Source organism: Accipiter gentilis, chromosome 11, assembly GCF_929443795.1.
Source record: "Accipiter gentilis chromosome 11, bAccGen1.1, whole genome shotgun sequence".
Lineage (NCBI taxonomy): Eukaryota > Metazoa > Chordata > Aves > Accipitriformes > Accipitridae > Astur > Astur gentilis.
In genome coordinates, this window is record NC_064890.1 from 8606882 (window position 1) to 8628431 (window position 21550).

The window sequence follows — 21550 nt, forward strand, 5'->3', positions numbered from 1 at the left end:
AGCCTTGCTGACTATTTATGTCTCTCTCTAATACTACATAAGGGAGATCCTACCCTTGACCTACCACTTTCTTTAGAAATAACCTTTGCTCAGGTTTCCTAAAGAAAGGGAATGTCTGGTTTTCACAAACATAACTGCAAATGTTGACTGTGCTTGTTAAAATCTGAAACATTACTAGTTCCAACAGAAGGCTTGCTTTAGAACTTTGTTGCATATTGCTTATGTCCTGAATACACATTAGAAAATATATTAAAAAAGAAATTCGAATGTAGTTCAATTCTCTTCAGATTAATTTAGTGACCACTATTTTCTGATAGAGTTGGAGCAGTCAAATATGATTGTAACTTTTCAGTGATTTCATATAGCAAAACCTGTTAAAACTACTCAAGCTACTAAATATAAACAAGGTAGCATGACCTTGTTAATAATAAGACTTACTCTTTAAGCTTTTCAATTTCCTCAGGAGTATACCTAAGCAGCAGGTAAATAAAAAGACATTATTTTAAACAGAAAGCATACAGCATAAATATTTTTGTTTCACTAACCACACAGTACACATTTAGTTACAACAAGAGATTAAGGAATTTCAGCTCTAAGAACCAATCTGACTGAATGCTTCAAAAGAACGTGAAGAACAAATGTAATTTTCCACATTAGTGCATTTCTAAGGTTATCTGGTCTAACATTCCTCTCATTTTCCAGCAAAATTCCTCATTCTTGGTCATCTTGCTACTAAGAACAGAATTAAAATTTTGTGTATTCATCTAAAAAACCAGCTATTTTTTTCCTTCCTGTCTCAGTTCACAACCACCATAAGGCTGACTTTCCATTAAAAAAAAAATAAAATAATCAGCATTGAGATGGTATTTTTAATTTTCAACTACCTTTAAAATCTAACATCCTTTTCAGCACTTCTGGATGGCGCCATACCCACTGCTTTACAGATGGGCAAACTAGGGGCACAGGGATGAAGATCAATTAGCTCGAAGTCACAGTTCCAGAAAGAAAGAACTCCTCAGCAGATCCATGCTTGTGTCAGTCTTCTAATCATATCAGAATTCTCTGCACCATTGTTTTCATTTTTGTTTGTTTGTTTGTGGTTTTTAAGTTGTGGATACCATCAACTTAACACAACAATTGTCAAGGTTGTTCTACGAGAATCAGCAGATGTGACTTATGATTAGCAAAAGCTAGGTCTGTTTGGCTAGAACCTTCTGTCTCACATATAACATGTCAAACATTAAATATATGACCCTACTCATACCAATAAAACCATGCAGCATTAGAGGTTTTCATACTTTCCAACATGGTTTCTGTCATCATACATGCGAAGAACTCTTCTATAGACAGCAAAGAGAGGCCGATTCAGACCCCAAGCTATTGTCCTGTAGAAATCTTTTCTTTCATCTTTTGACATTTCAAATATAATTTCAGTGGCATCTTTTATTCCACGGGCCTAGAAGAAAGCATTTAAAAAAAACAAAACCAACCACAAACAAAACACCTTAGATAAAGTCTCCTAGAAATCAAGAAGCAGAACATTTAAGAACTAAAGCCTAGCACACTATTATGCAACTTTCTATGTATCTCAAATACTACCGTCCAAAAGTTAAACTGAGTACTTATGAATTAGCTACTTCAAATACAAACCCTTGAACAAACACTAGGGGGGTTTTTTGTTGGTGGTTTGGTTTTTTTTTTTTTGTTTTGTTTTTTTTACACCAGAGTCTAGGTAGACATGGAAGCTCTAACTTTCATCCACATTAAAAAAAAAATAAATCTGTCCAAATGTATATTTAAGATCAAAAATTGACCTGTCATTTAGAACATCATGGAAAATACACTGTAGTGGAATTAGCCTGGGGTCATACAAGGGAAAGTTGTCAAACAGTGCTATATCAATTTATTACATAATTTTAGATATTACTTATCTGAAAGCATTTTTTTTTCAATTAAACTACTCTTCTTGTTCTGATGGAAACTCAAAGTAAATTCAATAAAAAACCACTAGTTAAGTATAAAAGGAAAGTTTTAGTTTAACTTCAGCTTAAACTAAAAATCACTCTATTTCAATTATTCGAAGCAGTACAAGAAAGCAGATAAATGGGAAAATAATGAATCCAACGAGTTATCAGTAACTCAAAAAAGTTATTTAGCTTAAAAAAGCTTCTCTAGATTTAAAAAATAATATTGCCTATGAATGATTTTGTGGCAGACATCCTAATACACATGTGGGCAGGCACACTTTCTACAACTAATAACAAGGATTTTTATACCAATGAAGACTAAATTGAGGGCTTTTTTTGATCCACAAATGAAGGATTCTGAACCTGTAGTACCCAGGCTATATATTCTCAGCTGTAAGGGCTCAGTTCAAAAATTCTCAGCCGTAAGCCTACCACAAATATGACTTATGGGCAATTATCACTCTCAGCATGTTAACTGCATGTCTATTTTTACACTGAACTCTGACACCGATATATTAAGGGGAAGAAAGCAGATACAGGCATCCTGTCAGCATAGTAAACAAACACAGATATGGCATCAAAGAAGTCTGGAAGTTGTATTCAATGCTTTGTAAGGAAAATTATCTCTACTCCTAGTGCCATTTTTTTCGTCCACCTTCATCAAAGGTTTCATGAGTGATGCATATTCAGAGAAAGAGATTAAGCCAATTGAACATCCCGACATGAAATTTTAAAATGGGTTATATTCAGTATGCAAATTAAAAGCAATGTTACGTTCAGTAGTCTTAAATCCTGTGTATGGATGCAATTTTCTCATGTATTTCAAATGAGTAATGACCATTTCTACTACAAACTGATCAAAATCACTTATTGCCTATTCTGGGAAGTACTAAAGAAAGTTGGTTTCTAGCAGGAGCTGCATCACCACGCCAACTAGCAGATAACATACTCCAACACATACCTTTAAATAACGCTCAATGTTACTCATCAAAATGTCAATTTCTTCCTTTGACCACATCCCTTGCTTCCACTTATGGCCTGAAAATAGAAATGACAAACTAATTACTGAAGTGAAAGTCAGCAAAACAATAAGAACAGAAATATCAGAAAACACAACCCTCACTACTGCAATGAACAAAGAAAAGAGTAATTTTAGCTACTTTAACTAGAATTAATTTTAAACAGATGTTATTTCAGAACTGATAAACAATACCTAGTAACCGTCTACTAATGTTTAAATAATGTGTCAGACCCCTCTTTCAAAAACGTGCATTTCTTCAAAACAGAACATGAATTCTGTATGTGCTGTCAAGCCACACCTTCAGGCTATCTCTTCAGCCATAAGTAGAAAATTTCTGTCTTTAAACTGACAGCTGAAATTTCCACGCACGCAAATGATTCCAGAAGCTGGGACTTAAAATGTGACTCATAATACTACTTGAGGAATTGGCAACAACGTGGGGTTCTCTTATATGCCTTATCACTTCCCAACATGTGAGTAGTGCTACCTACTGAGAATGCTTTTCACAGAGGTAAATCTCTACCTAGTCTGTTTTGACAAGCTGGTCCCTATCTCTCTCCTTCTTTTGCATTGAGAATAATGCCCAGTGGCCACAGTCAAGACTGATGGCGAGTGTTTTACTCCCAAATAAAAGTGGTAAACCAATAGAAACAAACATTATGTTTTGTCTCCCTCTATGCCCTTAGTAACTACAATGCCAGAAAGCAAACCCAATCAACTTTATTCAGAAATTTCAAACCTGAGGTCTATCAATAAAACATTAAAACGTTCCTACCCTAAATTTTTATATATATATATTCCTCTTTTTTCCCCTCATGCTCATACCATACTTATTATTAACAATTGCTTATAATTAAGATTATGCTGGTGACCCACTTTACATACTGGTGTGTGCTGGCTATCTGCCCATCTCTGCTCAGAAAAATCAGGGTACTTCCTTCTCAGCCTGCTAATTACCAGAGCTGAGGCAGAACACACCAAAGAGACTGTTTACTCAAATCCAATTATAATGAAAAGTACAGGCATTATTACTAACTCCATTGGAACTGATGAGAGAAAACTCTTCCCTTGTGCCTGATGGCTTCAATCTCTTCTTCCAAAGCTACAGACATACCAACAATCTACTACTGTAGCTGTGATTCACACCTCTATCCAAGCATCTGAACTGACTTAAAGGGACACTGCTACTCTTTACTGGCAATAACCTTTAATACCCAACTATTTTAGGAAAGGAAGTATATTTTGCACTTCTCATGTTTGCATATTCAGTGCCAAGATTATTATAACCTGCCCACAGGTCATGAAAGAAAGCATTATCAGGTGGAGACTGTCAGGCAACACATATCAAATTCTTAGCTACTGTAAAAGGAGATGCATATAGTTATTCCTCCACAGCTGATCTCTGTAACAAAACATGGAGACCCCAAGAAAAGTTCAGCTAGTATGGATTCTCAAATATTTTTCTTGGCATATTTCACTGGAAAGATATTCCTCAAATTATTAATCACTTAATTAGAATCACCAGATTTAGTGCCCTCATTCATTCACAACTGTAAATGCCACTTGTGATATATGCTCAGTTGATAGGCCTGTGAGACAGCTACCAATGCAGTAAGTTTCTAATATATTTAACAAGACACACGTCAAACATGAGGCCACTAAGTCACATGAAAACAGTCATTTGTCTCTCTGCCAAATCACCAGTACATACTCCTCCAGTCACAGCTGAGAATGTGCTGCTCCCAACCCAAGTCCTTTAACTGGCTACTGAAAAGATCATAACCTCTGTGCTTCCTCTCACCCTAGAGCACAGAACTGTAGCAACATGATTTCTCACTGTTTCTACCCAGCTACCTTCAGTGTTGTGATGCAAAGGGATCTCTTTGCTATCCCATTCCTGCCCCACTCATTGGACTGAATACTGAAGAGCTTTGAAGCCCTATAAATCTAATAAATAATAAGGACAGAGAAAATGGGGAGAAATTACTGGCTGTTAGAAGCAACTGTTAGTGCACAGTTGGGATCACCGAGTGGTCATTGACATAGTTGCTCAGCTCCCTTTCTCTCAATTTTCCGTATCCAACACCCAGGTTCTACATGCCTCACCCACATTTCTTCACTGACTCAGCAGTATACTCAGCTCTCTGGAGTAGAACTCACTGGGTAAGAGATCATTTGCTTCTGTGAAAGAAAACCATTACTTTTTTTCCTAAAGTTCTCTAGTAAAAGGGAGTTGCTCTGGACTGACTGAAAAAGATTTAATTTTTTTTTTCCCTAGAAAGACGTAAAGTCAGGGTAAGAAAAACAGTAGAGCGACTGAGGAAACTGGAGAGACAACATGTCTTCATTTGATGCTAAGTTGTTTCTCTAGGTTTAGAAAGGCACTTCCCTGGGGAGGGTGTGGAAATAAAGCTCTAAAGTTCAGCAGCTACTACATGATTACGCAGATACATTTTGAAAAGGAGGAATGCCAATGGATTGGTAGTTTTAGGAGTAGCGGTGATTATTTCAGTAGATCCTGGTCTGCATGATCTCTCTACTTCTGAAGCAACTCCATTCCAGAAACTGTTTAAGATGAATCACAACATAGTAGCCAGACCAGTAAGTCCTGCTTGGAGGAAGATGTATTAACCCAAGCACAGATTAATTTTTTTCCTGGTGTACCCCCCTCTGACTGCAGCTTCCCATTTCCTAACCAGGCAGAAGTGCAAACAGAGCAAACGCAACTGTCTGCCCCATCTGTGCTGACACACATTATCTACAGCAGTTCTCTACCACAGCCACTAGAATCACTGTCACCACTGCAAGCATGGCCCCTCTTCCTCTCCAAGTTTATCTGGAGTTCCAACTTTTCTTCTTGCATACAAAGTGTAAGAGGGCCAGTGAAGACTTAATGCATTAGATCTCTCAGCTTTTTTAGAATCAGTCTTCTCAAATATCTTCACTAAAAAAGCCAGACCAGAGATTGCTTCATGCAACCTGCAAAACGTTCTGAAACATTTGGAATAGCTTACACCTTTTTACAGTATGGGAGAATTGCATTTGAAATATCCTACCTTTATTTGTTAGAGAATCCTTATCCTCTTTAGTTGTGAACCAGGCTTGACTAACAGCTGACACTTCTTCATTGCCCATTGGGGAGATTTCATCCAGCTGTTCATTCTGAAGAATCTTGAAAAGACCAATATGAAATCATCCAGTAAGATCTTCAGTTCTTTCTAGCACCTTGCATTTAACACGGAGGCATAACTTGAAGGAAAATGAAACCAGCACATCTAGTTACCTTGCTGACTGCTCAGAAAGTGACACTTTTTAGATATGGCATTAAAAGTATATTCACCTTTCTTAAAACACCCGAGTAAGATTTAGCATCTTAACATATACGTGATATGAGAATTAATTAGATAACATTCCTCATCCTGCTTAATGTAGAGTGAATATGAAGAGTCTCACTGGCTTTGGTGGAAAGACGACTATGTCCAGCATCTCCAACTGAGACCTTTTAAACATGGTACACCCACAAGGAAAACTGTATGTAACTGTTAGGACTGGTGACAAGACAGAGCGTATTTAGGCCTGTTATAAAGCTGACTTCATAATCAAAGAATGACAGAAATAACAGATAAACTTGTCTTCTATGCAGATCACCACAGAGCAAGTAATTATCAGTGGGGGGGTTACATCTATTACTGTTTACTGTATTGCTCTTTGGGCAGTAAGTTACGCTACAAATAATCTCTTTCATATATAAAATGATTCAATTGCACTTCTACAGAACAACACTTTACAAACAAGATCTGTGCTCAAATACATTAGTTTAATGCTAAAAATAATCTTATTAATTTAATAAGCCCCTTCCGCTATTTGTTTCCTTTTTCATTTCAATTAAAAAAAAGTACATCAAAAAGGTCAAATTTGAAGTTTTACTGTACCTGAATCTGAGTAACAGTTCCTTCATTAATCTCATCTTCAGCTACCTCAGTGGTAGCAGTCATGGTCACCTCAAAGCTCTGATCATTTTCTGAAACTTCAGAATGTACAAGTTAATTGTATACCTTACCCCTGTAACATTTTTTATGCAGGCTACAGGTTTTATAAATTGTTACCTTTGCACTGAAAATTTTAAAGAGGCCTTATTTGGTATTTACTTGTTGACAGAGTAAAAATCATCAAAATGATTATTGACTGTTCCTCTTCATAAAATTTAAATAGGGGTTTTGAAACCTTCAGTTTTACACTTGACTGTAACTAAGACCTCATGTGAAACAAATAAATAAAAAGTGTTTGATCTGGTGCAAACATTTGGCACTGTATTAATGCTTCCTTTCCAGCCCTATCTTCAGTATTATCCAATTACTAAAGTACAATGTTCAAATCTTTTGGCTGTATTCTTTTTCCCCAGTTTTCCTTCAACTTCAACATGATAATGTGTTTACTTCTAAGGAGTTTCTACTAAATTCCATGAAATAAACAGCTACTCTAGGTATTGTAAATTGGTATTTTAACTTCCTAGATCTAGTTTTGCCTCCCTTTGGGAGATTATACTGAACTATCTAATACTCAATCAACTCCCTTAAAACTAATTCAGCACGCAGCCTACCTTTTGTACAACAATCTCTACCTTAAAAAGGCCATACATCTCAGTATTACAAACATGGCAATACTAAATGTACTGTTTAATCATTAGAAAAACCTAATTGCTCTTTGCAAGAGGAGAGTTCGTTGTTCATTCACTTATCCTTCAACTTATTCAATGCACCTGTGCCTGCAGTCCTCTATGTGTAAGGCAGGTTTATTTTGCCAGTACTGTATAGATAACAATTGCTGCAAAACCATCCAAGGCTCTGAGAAGTAAAGATGATCCCCAAGAATATTAATAAAATTTGAAAAGAAAACATGCAAAATATTCTACTGTGATCCAGAGTCCACTTTTAACCTTTACCAACAGAAACATTTGCTACAAGAGTACATAAACTTAACTTACTTGGAACTGCAACAACAGAAATGCATGGAGTGGAATCATCAAGGCTTTGATCATCCTCTGATAAGCAAAGCCTCTTGTGCGGAGGAGGTTCACTGCTGTCTTCAGAATCTACTTCATCAGCTTCTAACAACAAAAACATACACAGGTTACTTTCTACCAATGAAGTGGAGCTCTGTTAACAAAGTGGACCAAAGCAAAAGGGAGAGGCAAATGTGATAGGTTGGTTTGGTGCTTTACTACTGCCCAGGAACTTGGTCTAAGTTATGGGCAATAACAGTTCACATGCCGCCTTCAACACCCATTTTCTGTGAGATTTTCTTTGTAAATTCCATCCACAGCCCATTACACACAAACCAACCCCCTAAGTCTACAGAAATTTGGGTACATGCTTGGTTCTAAGAACCCATTTCCACTGAAATAAATCAGAACAGCTATATCCTTGTTGGGGACATACATAAAAAAATTTGTGATTTACACCTAGTTTGACATTTAATCCTTCTTTAAACTGAAACAGAACAAATTGCAGCACAGTAGGCTGAATCCAAGCAGCTCACAGAATCGGGGGGCAGGGTATGATGGTTGGATCAATGAAAAAAAGAAGAAAAAAAACACCTGTGCAATACAATTCTATACCATTTTGAGGGCAATGAAGTATAAGGTTCCCTTCAGTGTCCTGAGTCAGTGTCACAGAGTTCACGGTTTCTACTGTCACTGTGTCAGACTCTTCTTCAACTGTGCTCATACTCAAACCTGAAAGAGCAATATACAGATTACTTTTCTTCAGTCAGACTGCCACTTTGACCATAGTGCTGCTTCCTTTATCTCAAACAACCAGCACAAACTCCCATAGAGAATGATGGGTATCCGTCTGTTCTTTCACATGAACAATTCCATGGTTTAAGACATTCACCTGCCTTTACTTTTCCTGCGCATTTCTATATCGCACAGGGTAACATCAGGTAGTTTCAAAGATACTTTTCCCATTAAAAATAGTACCTAAACTCCCTATTCAGGAGCATTTGCAACCTACCGCTATTTTGTTTGTGTTTTTAAACACAAACCTAGGCTATTACTTTTCCGCATCTGCTATTTTTCTTTCACTAGTATTTGTTCCACTGCTCTTTTAATAATATTACTATTATATAACCTAAAGCTAGCCAGGACTGAGAAATATTTTTGTAGTGTCATCCTACTCACAGCTGCACTACTTATAGATTACTAAATTGCAAAGTTTTAGTCTCCTTCCACGCACGTAACTAAATGTGAAGCTAGTATTTTTTCTCTAGCACTGAAACAACATGAGCAACAGAAAAACTGGGTGCAAGCAATGACCAGTATAAAAAATTACTCAGTGAGTAAGTTATCAGGAGAAGCAGTATACACTGAAGTCTGTGAACTAGAGCAAAACAAAGTGCTTCTGATGATCTCATTTCCACTATGAAAGTACCAAGAAGAAACCCAAAGCTTGCAAGAATTTCAATGTAAACTAGCACTATTACTAATCTTGAAACAAAACAAAATAAAACCCCACAAAAAAAGTTCTAATCCATCAAATAAGAAGAAATAACCTTTTCTGCTGCACAAGCTAAATGGAATCACATCAAAAATATCCAGGAACTTTGCAATGTTCTCATCAGTTTTGAGCACCTGGGTTTGGTGAGTCTTTGGCAGAGCTTGTAAAAAGAAGGTATCATCTATTTCTCCTTGAAGTGCTCAGTCTTTTTTATGTGTTTTCTCATATATCAACAGAAGAAAAAAAAATTACTTGTAACTTTTATTTTAAAGCCAAAATGCAGTTATCAACAATTTTAACTTACATTGTTAAAAAAATCATTGACTACAGCTTAAAAAAAATAATAAAATCAATTGCAAATACATTACAAAGTTTCCATGTGTCACGCAGGGATACCCATATGCAAGTGGAATTTACAACCTGGATTTTAAATCCCATGTATAATGTTAATCATATTGCTTCAGCAGGAAATTATTTAATTTTTAATCAGAAAACATGTTCTTTGGTATTGAAGATTCCCAAGAGCAGTGTTTTCTTGGAAGGATAAAACTACTGCCAGTCTTTCAATAAAATTACTTATCACCTCTCAAGCTTGATGAAGATTTGGCACATCTTTAAGCACATGTAGTGACTGATTCCTAGAATGAAGTGATATTATCCTTCTGAACATGTCAAAAATTTCAGATACCGTTGACATTTTACATCAGAGGGTTCTCAAATTTACTTTCACTCTACCATCAGCAACAGCTCCTTGCCACATGCAAGTGCAGGAGGCAGTACCTTCCTTGGGATTCATCTGCTTCTGAGTTTTACAGCTTCTGCCCTATCCTTTACTAGAAGTGATGTTGCTGCACGGCTACAGTACTGATTTTTAAGAACCAAAGGAGGCATCATTAACTCTAAAACATGAAGAAAGAAATCCAAAGTGTTAAGCCGACTGTAACTTCTTCCACTCAGTTTTGAGTTATTCATTTAACTTTCCGGGAGTGAACAAAGTGGATAATTCTGGAGGGCCAAAAGAAATAGATAGCTTTTCTTTTTCATGTTCGTATGTACTTTCTGAACAACTTTTACTACAGGGAATGCTGTAGCAAAAATCCCCAAAGTTACATGAAATGCCACAGAGGATTCTTCTTTAATTATACTTTAACAAATAGCAGTAACACTTATTTTTCTACAATCAGCTGAAAGCACTATTTTTCTTCTCACCACTATAAATGCTTAAAAGACATGAAATTTATTTTTATAAAACACATTACGTCAATCGTGTATTTCACCTAAAGCTGATCTAGAAGCAACGGAAACTATAGCACCATCCACAGGAGAAGACCATTCTTTCTTTTTATTGAAAGAATACTGAAAACTGAATACAGAAATAGCAAAGCTGGGCCATTCTTTCAACAGTTACTCAGGATTTGCTAAGAATCAAAACCCACGTTTATATTAGGCTCCCAAACGAAAACCAGAGAGTAATTAGGTTTGTCCGTTTGCATTCTCTCCCTTGCCAGTTTGCCATGCTAGAAGAGAAAAGAATACAGCATGGAAAGGTTCTACGCATCCAAACCTGGCATTTCCATCTAAGGTGGGGAAGAACCTACACCACCATCAATAGCTGCTACCCTGTCACTTCCATACAGAGCTGTAACAGGACTCTAAACAGACAACAGCTGAGGCTCCATGCCTAACAGCAGCCCTGATTCTTCTGATCAAGTTAGACATCTACAGTTGTCCGCTGGAGCTCACAGGTACTCCTTACAAAGCACCAAAAAACATGCAAAACACATTGTTGAAGGAACTGTGATTTCCTAAGCAGCACTCCTCAGTATAACTCCTGTCCTGAGCAGGGTTTTATAACTTTTTGCCAATCTCCCAAGAACAGTTTATCCCAACAGTAAGTGCAGGCTCTCTGGAAAAAACAATAATGTTCTGCGTCAGATACTTGAGATTTAGCATATCTCAAGTCTTCTGAGTAAAAGTAATAATAACCAAGCCTTTATAAAAACTTAGGAAGAGACAAATCTTTGATTTGACTGGAAAAATTCCCATCAAGTTCAATGGATATGGCCTTGGACCTCAACTGAAAACTGACTGCAAAGAACGTGAGGAGTCAAGTCAAAGTCAAATGCATATTTTGGACATAATTTTTTATTCACTAGACTAAATAAATACAAGAAAACTGAAGGAAATAAACAAACTTGTTCTTTCAAAATACATTTACACCAGGACAAGAGTGCTAACCCACGAAGACATGAATTAGTGACCCAAAGGTGAGGAAAAAAAAAAAAAAAAAATTTCGAATAACTGCAGTGGTTCTTCTGTGTGAAAACAATCTCCAGATCTTATAAAAATCACTGCTTTACACTTAAATAACAACGAAACTACCACGTATGCTGAAGACACATCCAGTACAACATATGATGGGACCACCTGGAGTTTACGGTGAGCTCAGTGGAGAAAGCACAGTGCTGCTGCAGGAGACAACGCCCTCTGATGCAGGCTTCTTTGATACTGGCTGCAGGGACACTGTACTCGCCCGATGTCCTTGATTTATCACGAGATGACAGCCGAAGCCAGGCTAAACAATGCCATACCACTGCAGAGGTCTTTTAGGATGTGCCATGCGAATTCTGTTTAATACAGACACCTGCACATCCAGTACAAGTCTGGTCTTGAAAAAGTTACATACAAAGTTAACGACAACAGCCAATGTTCCTTAATTAGTGAGAATTACAACATGAGTAGTCTCGTCACGTCCGAAGTATCACCTTCTTTTCCTAACTTCACTAAGTATACTTTTGAAAATGCACTGCTTTCTATTTAAAACAAAAAGCTTGCTTTAATTTTAAATGCATGACACAAGACTTTTCTTTAATCCTTGATTCAAACACATTCTTTATAGAAATACCAATCTACCACTAATATTTTATATACTGAAGGAGGGTGTCAGCTTGTGGGGGAAGGGAACACTGTTGGATGCACACACACTAACAGTGTGGATGCGGATTACGAAATGCAGCGAAGACAGCATAATCTTAAATTTCTAAGATAGCAGCATAAAAATCAGTGTAAATTTAATAAGCACTTTTGGGCTTGTTAGATTTTCTGGTGTGTTCACCAAATCCCACATTTTTAAGAGTTGCATTACAATTTTAAACAAGTTTCAACATGCAACCAAATAGATAGGAAAATACTTCGCCTGCAAGAATCATTTAATATAGAATCCCAATACAAATTTTCCACTAATGCCACATAATACAGCAGTTCTTATTTATTTGGGAAACGTGCAGCAGATTTAGGTACAAAAACCCCACAAAGCTCATTTTATACCACGTTACCAAAACCCTGAACATTTTTATACAAAATTCCTGTAATTCTTAATCATCCTCATCATGCAGATGGGCTCAATTATTCTGTGGGCTGTAAAAATTAAGCACTTCTAAGAAATAGTATTTTTACCCTTGCAGACAGAATTCTGTCATTATGCCTAGTCATTAACTGAATGTTATGTCTAGTCTTCTGCGGACTGTTGTAAATCTTTTAAAATTTCTACATGAAATTGTATTAAAGGCTGTGTTCTCTGCACTGAGCAAAATGTAAAAGTGTATTTCAGTAAACCCTGTAAGAAGCAAAAATTGAAGTTTATTAAGGGAGGCTTCCACTACTGAGGCATTTAACTGGAACAATCACATGGGACGCACTGGGATTTCAAGGCATTCATTCAGGAGTAACACAAAGGAAACAAAGTCATTAGAGGACCTCATATACCTCATATTTAAGGAAGCGTGAATGTTTAGTGTATTCCATACCAAGTCAATACTTCCAATACATAATCAGGAGTTTTTACTATTCAGCTAGTGCCAATTCTCTTATGCTATTATTCAACAAAAACCCACTTTTCTCCACACCAAGTGGGTTCCACTCAAATTTAAAATTCCACCGCAGAGAAACTGTCTTTAACAGCTGCAACAACGGATGTAAGAGGGGACGAAACCGGACAAATATCAAACAGAAGGACCCAAAGACCTGAGTTCAAGGCATACAAAAATTTATTAAACTGTAACAACATTAGATTACAGTCCTTTAGGAACAGTTACGTTCCACTCATCAGTTGTATTTAGAGAAGTGGGCCATCACAGAAACGGAATATATGGGAGACACAATAGGACAAACTGTTCTCATTTGCATTGATCCAAATTTGGCAGAACTCCATGAGTTCTAGCCTATCCATTGATATTTTAATAAAGAGCATTGAGCATGCTTAAATGTCACACAGGGGAGGGGGAAAGCTAAGTCGTAGCTCTTTCAAAAGAAAAAACACAGAAAGTTGCAAGGTTTCTTTTTCAGTAATAGAAAATGGCTCTCAGGCACAAGGTTATGACTATGGACAAAAATCTTGACAAGTACGATATCTACTAAAACAAATATTCTTTTTCCTTCATGTAAGTACAGTTTCATTCTAAGCATTCCAGTTAACTTCTTCACCTTTATAAACAACAGGCAGAAATTCAGCATGCAATAAAATATGAAAAATTGTTATCCTAACCGTACAAGGCCTAAGACTGATAAGCAAAGCCACGGCTCTGTTGCTTTCCGAGCCCAGAATTAACGCTCATAAATAAGGAACTATTAGAATATGTAAAATACAGTACAGACACATGGAGGTCTTTGCCTCTTATATACCCACCTTTTATAATTTTTAGTGGTTAAGACAAAAATTGGTATTTTTAGGCATTCTATTTATGGAGTTTTAATTACTGTTCAATCTTTTTTTGGTAAGTCATAAAACATCATCTAGAAAGTTTCAGTAAGTGTCCAAAAAACAAGAAAGAAACTGTTGCCATTATTATATTCATGTGGATATTCATATTATATTCGTATTCATATTATATTCATATTCCATGGATTGATGGAAATGAGAATTTGAATGAGATGTGCCCATCTCATTGCAAAGCCTCCACCTCCTGGTTTTGCAAAGGGATTTTAACTACGCTGTCAAGAAGCCAACTTACATCTATGGCCAAAGCAGCGCTGGCAAACAAAAAGCATTTTCTAGATTACTTCAACACGTAACTTACAACGGCCAGGTGGGGCTGAACAATGGCAACTCTGAATAAATACATTCAAATACTATCTGTCAGCTACAGAGATAGCTAGTAAAAGTGCAACATGCTTCACCGTGCCCAATTGCACAACCAAGAATAGAGAGACCTGGAAAAAAAAGGGGGGGTGGGGTGGGAAGGAAAAAAAGGCTTGTCTGACCAGAATCCTCTATTTTGGCAAAACGGAGAGCATAACTCTAGTGCAGAAAAGCCTGGTACCGCTTTTAGATCCCCTGATCTTGGCAGAGTTACGCATTTCAGACTCCACTTAAAAATAAAGCCCCAAGCAACCTCAAATCACAACTCTCGCTGGAAAAAAAAAAAAAAAAAAAAAAAAAAAAAGATGAAACAGAACAGATAAAAGCCAAAAGCTTAGGAAACCCCAACCGCAGACCCAGCGAGGGGAAATCGGGAGATGTAAAGGCGCTCGTGCAGGCGGCCTTTTATTACAGACATCGAGGCAAGGGGACAGCACTTTAAAACAGAAACGGCACACAAACAAACCAAAAAAAGCACCCCCCCCCCCCCCCCCCCCGACCCAAACCCAACCCGCAGGCCGCCCTCCCGAGGGAACCGAGGCTCGGCGATTTCCAAGTTCTCCCCCATTCCGCCGCGCCCCCCCCGGCCCCGTTCCACCGTTCCTCCTTGCGCAGCGCTCCCGGCAGCGCCCCGGGGAGGCGGGGAACAACGGGCCACGGCCCGCAGGAGAGAGCCGGCGGGAAGCAGCGGCCCTGCCCCGGCCCCCCCCCCCCCCCCCCGGGCACTGCCCCCAAGGCGGCGGCTCCGCGCCTCAGGGCCCGCCTCGGCCCCCCGCCGCCCCCCGGCCGCCAGCGCCATTTGGTCCCGGGCCGCCGCCATTTTCCCGTCCTCTCAGCGCCCGGCGGCGGCGCGGGCCGAGCCCGCGAGCCCGCTCCGCTTAGCCGGCCCAACCCGGCCCGGCTCGGCCAGCGGTCCGGCGGCGGCCGAAGAAGCGTGGGGGCGGATGATGGCCGCCTCCCCCCCTTCCTCCCGCTTCCCCCCCCCCCCCCACCCTCAGCCTGCTACCGCGCCGCTCCGCCGCTGCCCGGCCCGCTGCCGGCCCCGTCAGCCCGCAGGCCCCCGCGCACTTACTTCCTGTTTTGGGTCCGGGCACTTGAGAAACCAGGATGGAGACTCCCAAGTACCAGGATGGAGGCGCCGAGCGGCAGCGAGCGGCGAAGGGGGGGAGGCGGAGGCAGCGGCGGGGCAAGGCGCAGGCAGACCCGCGAGCCCGCCGGAAGGGCCCGCCGCCCGCCCGCCCGCCAGCTTCCGCCCCGCCGCGGCGCCACAAAGCGCACGGCGCGGGGGCCGCGGCGGCGGCGGCGCCACAAAGCGCACGGGTGTCCGGCCGTCCGTCCGGCCGTCGTCCCCCCCTCCCCTTCCCGGGCCGTACTCGCTGGCTGCCGGCGGGAGGCGGGAAGGGCCCCGCTGGCCGGCCCGGAGGGGAAGGCTGTGCGCTGCGTCCGCGCTTCCCTCAGGGCTCGCTCTTCGTTTCCCTCCTGGCTGATGAGATGGGGAGCGGGGGAAAAAGGAGGAAAAAATAATAATAAAAAAGGCGTATTGTCAGGAATGAGCCTTAAAAACGGGAGTAAACGGGCGGCAGTCTGCGGCTTGTGATGCTCGCCGCCTCATGGAGCGGGTGCTTGAGGGCGCCCTGACCCTTGGCCAAAAATCCAGTCACCCCCGCAGACAAACCGGGTAGGTCAGGGCAAGACGGGGAGCCCGATCCCCTGCCCGCCGTTTTATGTGTAAAAGCCTCATTTTGCTTCCACAGCAAAGTCCTATTTTGGCTGCTTCCCTCAGGCGGTGGATCTCCGGCCACGTCCTCCCACAGACCTTCTCAGGGGATTTACGATGTGCCCCTGTCGCCTCTAAACAGCTTTTCTGCAACCCGTCCTCGCGGGCTGTCGGGATCCCGAACCTGTTTGCGGTGCAGGATTCAGTTGTCTTCAACATCTGGTGCCTTCTAACACCTTAAAACCCCCAAAGCGTCAAAGATGCCTGCCGGGGAGTAGTCAGCACGACCGGGGGAGCCCTGTGAGCTTCTGAAGCAGCAACTGGAGGGAGGCAAGGCAGGAGAGATGCCCTGTTCTAGTCTAGGATTGCTCAGACGGGGCTAGGTGGCTACGGTTAGGCAAATGCATCTTACCCGTAAGGTTTTGCGTCTCTCTGTTTGCCCTGAGCACGCTACAGCTTCGAGATGCTGGGGAGAACAGGGTCCTCCCTGCGGGGCTCTTCCCAGGGAGTTTCTGCGGAAGGGAGCGTAGCAAAGCTTGGTTTCGCTGTCTCTTATTCTCGATTAAAACAAAGTCATGAAGAAAACCCGGGCATTTGCACCTGTAAAATGAAGGCTTGTATTTGGGACATGGAGACAGAGGGGCTAAGACTCAGAATTGTAATGGGGAGACAAGGCAGGGTAGGGAGGAGGCGTTGCACGTAATTGTATGGTGGTGAAAGAATGGAGATGAAATGCGTGGCTGGGACAAGGAGAAGGTCGCTGGGATAAGGAGCTGACAGCAGGATTTATAGCATCCGTTTTGTTTGAAGCACACTTAACTCCGCTGTCTGTGCACTTGGTCTTTCTGGACACCAAACCTCAGGGATCTCAAATTCCACATCCAGTAGTTGACTTCCAGGGAAAAGTTTAAGCACCCAGTGTAGGGTTCAGTTATATGGAACTTAGTTATTGGGCCTGAAAATAGCTCATAGTCACAAATCTGTTCCAGGCACCTTTAGAAGGCTTTGAACAGAATAAATAAGAAGATAGAAGAAGAAAGATCCCAATTAGGAAAACACAGGTGCACATTCCACCATAAAGGGAACTTGGCACAAACAACCTCAATTCAGGGGCTTATCTTGACCAATTGGACTGAGACAAGTCTTGTATGCTTTAATTAACCAATTATGTCTTGTGTTTGTGCGCATGGACGGTACCGATGTAACCAATCACTGCTTATGCTTGTGCGTGTGGACTCCAAGTGCTTGCATGTAGTAGCCAATTGTCGTGGTTTCAGCCCGGCCGGTAACAAAGGACCACGCAGCCGCTCGTTTACTCCTCCGCCCCCCTCCGGTGGGATGGGGAGGAGACGGAGGAGAGAAAAGGAAAAGAAACTGGAACCTCGAGGGTTGAGATAAAGGCAGTTTACTGGGACAAACACAAAAGAGATTACAACAACAACAACGGCACTAATGAAAAAAAGTATACAAAAAGAGTGATGCACAGTGCAACTGCTCACCACCCGGGACCCGACGCTCCGCCACTTCCCCCACCGAAAAAAAACAGAGCCCACCCCCCGGCCCGCTCCCCATTTATATACTGGGCAGGATGTCACATGGTATGGAATAGCTCCTTGGCTAGTTCAGGTCAGCTGCCCCGGCTATGCCCCCACCTCCCAGGTTCCTGTAAAAATTAACTCTATCCCAGCTGAACCCAGGACATTATCCACCCCTTATTCTATACCATCTACATTATGCCCAGATCTTACTTTTTAAATTTTTTTCCAATCAACCACTACAACTTTCCTTGTCTTATATATAAGTATATGGACTCCACCCCCTGACCTCGCACACACACACACGGTGTTCCTTTAGCCTATGGGCTATCCCTCTAATGTGTCCATCAATTTTGGGGCTCTATCTGTTGTAACAGTTCTTCAGGATAAGAGAGAGATGGTGTGAGATGTTGGGTTGTTGTACGCTGCCTCTGGAACTTGTGGTTAGTACATTTGGTGCAACTCATGCCCCTGGTCTGCAGGTCGAAGATGTTGATCTTGAGGAAATTGGTGGGTGCCAGTTCAAGTTCTATCGCTGTTGTACTTGGCTCAGTTTCAAAAGTCCATCCTGTAGTCATTTGGATAATTCTCACAATAATACCCTTGATATGGCATATAGACACTATAGATACAATGACATGCATTGGCAGGTTATTTAGCAGTTAAATATCATACAGCCCAATTCACTGGCTATTCTCTCCCAAAATCAAATCTCCCTGAGGTACACATCGAACCTCCCCATCCTTCTGCATCACCCACCAGGTGTACCCAGGTCCTTGAGTAAAAAACAACCCCTTGAATGGGTTTGCTTCTGCTTGAGGGAGGACTAACCCAGACTGTCTTTCCTAACATACTCCTCATGCGCACTACAGGGACTTTATCCCCTTCTACAGTATGTGGATCTCTTGGTTGGGCGGGGCCAGCCCGATTGGCGGATCCTCTAGTATTAACTAACCAGGTGGCTTTTGTTAAATGTGTATCCCAATGCTTGAAAGTTCCACCCCCCATCGCTCTCAATGTAGTTTTCAGCAGTCCATTGTACCGTTCAATTTTTCCGGAGGCTGGTGCGTGATAAGGGATGTGATACACCCACTCAATGCCATGTTCTTTGGCCCAGGTGTCTACGAGGTTGTTTCGGAAGTGAGTCCCGTTGTCCGACTCGATTCTTTCTGGGGTGCCGTGTTGCCATAAAATTTTCTCTTCAAGGCCCAGGATAGTGTTCTGGGCAGTGGCATGGGACACAGGGTATGTTTCCAGCCACCCAGTGGTTGCTTCCACCATTGTAAGCACATGGCACTTGCCTTGGCGTGTTCGTGGGAGTGTGATATAGTCAATCTGCCAGGCCTCCCACTGTTTATATTTCAGCCATCGTCCTCCATGCGACAGGGGTTTTTGCCGCTTGGCTTGCTTAATTGCAGCACATGTTTCACATTCATGGATGACCTGTGAGATAGTGTCCATGGTCAAGTCCACCCCTCGATCTCGAGCCCATCTATATGTTGCATCTCTTCCCTGATGGCCTGAGGTATCGTGGGCCCACTGAGCCATAAATAGCTCACCCCTACGTTGCCAGTCCAGGTCCACCTGAGACACTTCAATCTTGGCGGCCTGATCTGCCTGGTGGTTGTTTTGATGTTCTTCAGTGGCTCGACTCTTGGGTACGTGAGCATCTACGTGACGTACTTTTACCACTAGCTTCTCTATCCGAACAGCGATATCTTGCCACAGTGCGGCAGCCCAGATGGGTTTACCTCTGCGCTGCCAGTTGCCCTTCTTCCATTGCTGTAGCCACCCCCATAGGGCATTTGCCACCATCCACGAGTCAGTATAGAGATAGAGCACTGGCCACTTTTCTCTTTCAGCAATGTCTAACGCTAGCTGGATGGCTTTCACCTCTGCAAACTGACTCGATTCACCTTCTCCTTCAGCAGTTTCTGCGACTAGTCGTGTAGGACTCCATACAGCAGCCTTTCACCTTCGATGTTTTCCCACAATGCGACAGGACCCATCAGTGAACAGGGCATATTGCCTCTCATTTTCTGGCAGTTTATTATACAGCGGGGCTTCTTCGGCCCGTGTCACCTCTTTCTCTGGCGACATTCCAAAATCTTTGCCTTCTGGCCAGTCCGTGATCACTTCTAACATTCCTGGGCGACCGGGGTTTCCTATGCGAGCTCGCTGTGTGATCAGTGCGATCCACTTACTCCACGTGGCGTCAGTCGCGTGATGCGTAGAGGAAACTTTCCCTTTGAACATCCAGCCCAGCACTGGCAGTCGAGGTGCTAAGAAGAGCTGTGTTTCAGTACCAACCACTTCTGAGGCGGCTCGAACTCCTTCATATGCTGCCAAGATCTCTTTTTCAGTTGGAGTATAGCGAGCCTCGGATCCTCGATATCCCCGACTCCAAAACCCCAGAGGTCGGCCACGGGTCTCCCCAGGTGCTTTCTGCCAAAGGCTCCAGGTAGGGCCATTCTCCCCAGCTGCAGTGTAGAGCATATTTTTAATATCTTGTCCTGTCCGGACTGGCCCAAGAGCTACTGCGTGAACAATCTCCTGCTTAATCTGTTCAAAGGCTTGTCGTTGCTCAGGCCCCCATTTAAAATCGTTCTTCTTCTGAGTAACTTGGTAGAGAGGGCTTACAATTTGACTGTAATTTGGAATATGCATTCTCCAAAAACCCACAACACCTAAGAAAGCCTGTGTTTCCTTTTTATTAGTCGGTGAGGACATAGCTGCTATTTTGTTGATGACGTCCACAGGGATCTGACGACGCCCATCTTGCCATTTTACTCCTAAGAACTGGATCTCCTGCGCAGGTCCCTTGACCTTACTTTCTTTTATGGTAAAACCAGCCTTCAAAAGGATTTGGATTATTTTCTTCCCTTTCTCAAAAACTTCTTCTGCCGTGTTGCCCTATACGATGATGTCATCAATATATTGCAGGTGCTCTGGAGCTTCACCTTTTTCTAGTGCAGCCTGGATCAGTCCATGACAAATGGTGGGGCTGTGTTTCCACCCCTGGGGCAGTCGATTCCAGGTGTACTGGACGCCCCTCCAAGTGAAAGCAAACTGAGGCCTGCACTCCGCTGCCAAGGGAATGGAGAAAAATGCATTAGCAATGTCAATTGTGGCATACCACTTAGCTGCCTTTGATTCCAGTTCATATTGAAGCTCTAACATATCTGGCACAGCAGCGCTTAGCGGTGGCGTGACTTCATTCAGCCCACGATAATCTACTGTTAGTCGCCATTCCCTATTGGATTTCTGCACGGGCCATATGGGACTATTAAAGGGTGAGTGAGTCTTGCTGATCACTCCTTGGCTCTCCAGTTGGCAAATCAGCTTATGGATTGGGATCAGGGAGTCTCGGTTGGTGCGATATTGTCGCCGGTGCACCGTCGTGGTAGCAATTGGCACCTGTTGTTCTTCAACCTTCAGCAACCCCACAACCGAAGGGTCTTGGGAGAGACCCGGCAGGGTAGACAGCTGTTCAATCTCCTCCGTCTCCAATGCAGCTATACCAAAGGCCCAACGGTACCCTTTTGGGTCCTTGAAATACCCCCTCCTGAGATAATCTATACCAAGGATGCACGGGGCCTCTGGGCCAGTCGCAATGGGGTGTTTATGCCACTCATTCCCGGTTAGACTCATTTCAGCTTCCAATACGGTTAGCTCT

The 21550-nt window shown here is 42.1% G+C and overlaps 2 protein-coding genes across 6 annotated transcripts in view; one reads left to right on the plus strand and one right to left on the minus strand.

Annotated features, from left to right (window-relative positions):
- The window catches only part of DMTF1 (cyclin D binding myb like transcription factor 1), a 30802-nt gene extending 14929 nt beyond the window's left edge, over positions 1-15873 (minus strand). Inside the window, exons 1-9 of one of the 5 annotated variants that reach the window (XM_049814098.1) lie at positions 15695-15869; positions 11913-13101; positions 8606-8722; positions 7973-8095; positions 6921-7015; positions 6045-6159; positions 2929-3005; positions 1299-1456; positions 439-471 (exon numbers count right to left, since the gene is read on the minus strand). In XM_049814098.1, coding sequence (XP_049670055.1) covers positions 439-471; positions 1299-1456; positions 2929-3005; positions 6045-6159; positions 6921-7015; positions 7973-8095; positions 8606-8714 — 710 coding nt within the window. In that variant the 5' untranslated portion in view covers positions 8715-8722; positions 11913-13101; positions 15695-15869. Of the gene's footprint in view, positions 1-438; positions 472-1298; positions 1457-2928; positions 3006-6044; positions 6160-6920; positions 7016-7972; positions 8096-8605; positions 8746-11912; positions 15102-15694 lie in introns of those variants that run through there. The other 4 variants (XM_049814099.1, XM_049814097.1, XM_049814095.1 and 1 more) reach the window with 4 other exon arrangements.
- Positions 1-21550, plus strand: part of ELAPOR2 (endosome-lysosome associated apoptosis and autophagy regulator family member 2) — a 355914-nt gene that overhangs the window by 190513 nt on the left and 143851 nt on the right. The window lies entirely within an intron of this gene.